Genomic DNA, 4,670 nt, shown 5'->3' on the forward strand with positions numbered 1-4,670 from the left:
ACATATATATATATACACACATATATATATACACACATATATATACACACATATATATATATACACACATATATATATATACACACATATATATATACACACACATATATATATATACACACACATATATATATACACACATATATATATACACACATATATATATATATACACACATATATATATATACACATACATATACATACGTACGTACATATATACATATATACATACATACATATATATATATATATATATATATTCGTTAGTGTGTGTGAAAATGAGCGCTTTTGTAGAGGTCAAAACTGTGTTTAACATGTTGTACCCAGTCAGTTTCAGTACCTTACCTCAGGTGCAAGATATTCAGGAGTACCACAGAAGGTTTTCATGGTAGCGTCAGGGGTAATGCCTTCCTTACAAAGGCCAAAATCAGTGATTTTGATGTGGCCGTCTTTATCCAGCATCAGATTCTCCAGCTGAGAGAGTAAAATGACAAACACATCAGTCTTATGATCATTCATGGATATGATGACAGCTTCTGAGCTTTGAATGAATTCGTTTTTTTATCAAACTGTGATTGGGTCACTGAATAGTCAAGAATTAATTGACACTGTGCTGGGGTTTGTTGCTTAGTTAAAGTTGACTTAAAGAGTGATTTATAAGCCACCCTGTTCAGGGCTTCCTCCACACTAACAGCCATGTTTCCATGCAGCAATCAGTGACACCTGCTGGTCTATGGCACCAAATGAGCGAGCAACAACCATTTGGAAATATACAGCAGTGAGCACATCCTTGGTCGTTGACTGGTTAGCAGAAGTACTGAGCCCTACCACTTCAATAAGCAGCTCAGCTCTACCACAGCTCTGCATATTTTCCAATAAAATGTTGGAACTAAAAAATCCTTCCAGTCAGCAAACATTTTCTGCTGGAGAGAAGCAAGAGACACAGGCGCTCAATAAGCCATGTTTTTTAGTTTGACAAAGAGTCTTAATTTCCTCAAAATACATGGTAACTTAGTCTGATTTAAGATCTGAGCCATAGTCTAAGTCTATCTGTGAAAGTGGACTGTGATCTGTATTAGTGCTGGCTGATAAAATCCCATAATGAAAAAACAATAATGATATGAAGATCATTGCAATAGTGCACAACAGGATTACACTGATTTTGTAGAAGTTCTGAAGGGATGGCCGGATAGAAACTAATCTTAGGAATAATATTTGTCAAGAAATTCATCTGTCTTCATCTAGTGGTTCTCCCTATTTGGAAAATACTGACCAGATTTACATTTATAGTCTCTGACTGTCTACTGGAACAATTAAAGGGGATTTAGTTGTGCTGCAGTCTAAATAGTTTATACTTTTGGACCAAGTCAAAAATCTTAAAAGACGGTTGTTTCGCAAAAAACAAAACGATGGCTAACCCTACATTCTCTCCATTATGTGTCAACATATGGGCCCCACAAATTACAAAATACAAACTCTGTGCACCACTGCTCACATATGAGTCACTGATTAATTCCCCCCCCCTCTTACAAAAGTCCATGTGAATGGAAAGAACTTTAAACATTGTACTTTCAACAGTTATTTTGGCTTACCTGTCGAGAGTTATTGTTCAACTACATCCGATGGAACAAAGGAGCATTCTACCTTGTTGTACAAGGGAAATGACGAAATGTGGCCATACGATGTGCAACACTCAGACTTTATTTCAGCATTTCTCTTCAGCAGCACACGCTGATTCCAGTAGAAGTCACAAGTCATTTCTTAACTACATTGGAATTTAACAGTGAAAGAATAACATTTCCAGATCATTTCTACTGGAAATGTTACTTTGACTGAAGTATCAATAAAAACACTGAAACTGCTATCACATACTGTTAAATGCTTAAATTCTATTCTAACTAAAGACATCATCTTTATTGAATGGATTAAAAAGTCAAATCTAAAACCAGAATGAATCACGTCATCTTCTCTGAAATCATGCTATGAATATTGTATATTCACCTTCAGATCCCGGTAAACAACATCACGTGAATGGAGGTACTCGAGCGCTGACACAATCTCAGCCCCGTAGAAGCGTGCCCGGTCCTCTGTGAACACTCGCTCCCGTGACAAGTGGAAGAACAGCTGAAAGAGGAAGGGCTGTGTTTGAATGTGCACGGCAAGCTGTTGACATCGAGTGATATTTAGTGCATCTCCATGCGACTGTGAGGTCTCACCTCGCCTCCATTAGCGTATTCCATTACAAAACAGAGCCGATCATGGGTTTGGAAAGCATACTTCAGTGTCTGCAGGAAGGAAATGATCATGATGATTACAGGAGGTGAGTTTCCCAGCACTCCTAACTGATGAGTGAACTCTGGTTGTGTGACTGGAGGATTGAAAATTAAAAATGTTGGGACATTCTACATAAACACTTACATCCAGGAATGTTAAAGAAAATGAGAGGGCCTCCCCTAAATATTAATGATGCATGTCATCAGTCAAAAGCTACTGACATTATATGTCTGTTTTCATCAATGTTACACAGCAACACAAAGTTCACCTAACCCAATATTGTCTCAAAAAGCAAAAAGAACGCGTCCAACAGTGGGTCTGGTGTGAGGCTCCACTTCCACTGCTTTCACCTAAAGGCTAACAATGACAATGATAACACTCTTGTTTAGCAGGTATAATGAGCATTTAAATTGACCCTAAACTCCATTCAATATATTTGTATAGCCCAAAATCACTAATCCCAAATTTGCCTCAGAGGACTTTACAATCTGTACAACATATGACATCCTGTCTCAGGACCCCTACATCTGAAAAGGAAAATCTCCCCACCATTTCAGTTTCACATGTTAGCATGCTAATATTTACCAATTACCACTAAACACGTAACCCACGATGGGTTTTGCAGGTATTTGATCACTGTAGTATTTGGACAAACTAAGATTTTGAGCTGATGATGGCGATCTATGAAATGTCAGAAGACGTATGTATGAAAGACATGTACTTATTGTGTACCTTTGCTGCCTTCACCATTGCAAAAGAGATTTCATCTCAATTTTTTTTTAAATCCTTTTTATCTGGTTAAATAGGTATTTATATTAATATATAAATTCCCTTGAGGACCACGTGGCTCATGAAAAAGACAAGCTGCTGGCTGCTCTATCTGAGGCAGCACTGCATTCAACAGCAGAGCTCCTTCAAGTGTTCTTACCGTGAGGAAGGGGTGTCGTGTGTGTTGTAACACTCTGCTCTCTGTAACTGTATGGGCCACCTCATCCTGCCAACAAACACATTATTGTCAGATAATGTCCATGTTTTGAATAAATAAATAAATGCATTACTTCTAATGCTGAATTCATTAAAGGTACCAATAATTAGGAAGGTGTTGTAGACAACAGTTTCCCCTAACTCAACAATTTTTCTGGGGGGGATTTTCACACTTCTGAAGAGTATGTTGTGGTTACTGTTTTTCAAAATTTGATATGTTTATCATCAATAACAGTTTGAGAATGTTTTCTTCTTTGATAGTGTAAATGTTAATATTAAATAAAACAGAGTGTTCTTAATTAATTATCTTCGGCTTACAGTGTCTGTTTCCTTTTTACAGCCAATTACACAATATATGGGTTTTTTGTCTAAATGCTACAAAATGGCTCTTAATGTGTTTGCATATATTTAAACGTACATATGCAAAATAAGTTGAAGAGATTTTCTGCTTAGTGTCAGTTCAGTGCAGTGTCTGATGAGTGAAACAATCAATAAAGGTATCCACATCATTCCTCTAAGTAGGATGAAACACAAGTGAGCATAATGCATTGAAAAGGTGTTTCAGGCATCACAATGGGCATGCATCATGTATTTTATTCATGTGTGTTCTTGAATCATTTATTTATTTCCTCATGGTGTGATATGCGGAGGAGGAGGGATTCACCTTCTTCAGGTTGGAGTAAGAATAAGATGAGTAACACTGAATACACACTTCCCTAAAAGAGACCAGAACTTCCTGCAAGCAACACCATTTTGGAGTTGGAGGGGTTCTAAAAAACATATTTTTACAAAAAATAAAATGAAATACAATTATGAAATGACCCTTTTCTAATGCTGCAATGAATTATACAGTACATCAAATCAAATACATGTGTGTGAGATAACTCCCTTTATCTCCTGTGAGAGATAATTGATGTGGACCTTTGAACGGGTTTTTATGTTCATCACAAAAACACCATTCCTCTGGGGAATCATTGTGTGTGGATTTGGTTTGAGGTCCCACCTCGTGCCAGATCGTTGCGTTCACAGCCTCCCTCTCAGGAGTTCTGTGGTGTGTTAAAACTAAGTCTCAACATTAATATGATGCATTATTATTTATCAAACTATCCAGCATCAGATTAGATTTTAAGCTCCACTTGAACAGTTAGGTAAATGTGAGAACATTGTGCTGATAATTCCTCTCTTTCACTCTGCACTGGAAGTTAACATTTTTAACCTTCTTCTACCTCTGCCAATACCAACAATTCCTTGTGAGGCTGACCAAATATGTATTCCAATGCATTACCCCCACATTTCTATTATTATATATATATATTTATTATTATTATGATATTTATTTTGCTAGTTAGATGAAGGTATGGAGAATGAGAAGAGTGACGACTACAGTTCAAACCATTTGTGTCTGCACAC

The 4,670-nt window shown here is 36.9% G+C and overlaps 1 protein-coding gene across 1 annotated transcript in view; it reads right to left on the reverse strand.

Moving 5' to 3' along the window:
• Positions 1–250: 250 nt before the first annotated feature.
• The window catches only part of LOC116378336 (RAC-beta serine/threonine-protein kinase-like), a 6,420-nt gene continuing 2,000 nt past the window's right edge, over positions 251–4,670 (reverse strand). The window contains exons 4-7 of the mRNA XM_031840188.1: positions 3,205–3,270; positions 2,219–2,287; positions 2,004–2,126; positions 251–476 (exon numbers count right to left, since the gene is read on the reverse strand). Of these exons, the coding sequence (XP_031696048.1) occupies positions 336–476; positions 2,004–2,126; positions 2,219–2,287; positions 3,205–3,270 (399 nt within the window). The 3' untranslated portion in view covers positions 251–335. The remainder of the gene's footprint in view (positions 477–2,003; positions 2,127–2,218; positions 2,288–3,204; positions 3,271–4,670) is intronic.

Source organism: Anarrhichthys ocellatus, unplaced genomic scaffold, assembly GCF_004355925.1.
Source record: "Anarrhichthys ocellatus isolate YVR2014 unplaced genomic scaffold, GSC_Weel_1.0 scaffold2428, whole genome shotgun sequence".
Taxonomy (NCBI): Eukaryota; Metazoa; Chordata; class Actinopteri; order Perciformes; family Anarhichadidae; genus Anarrhichthys; species Anarrhichthys ocellatus.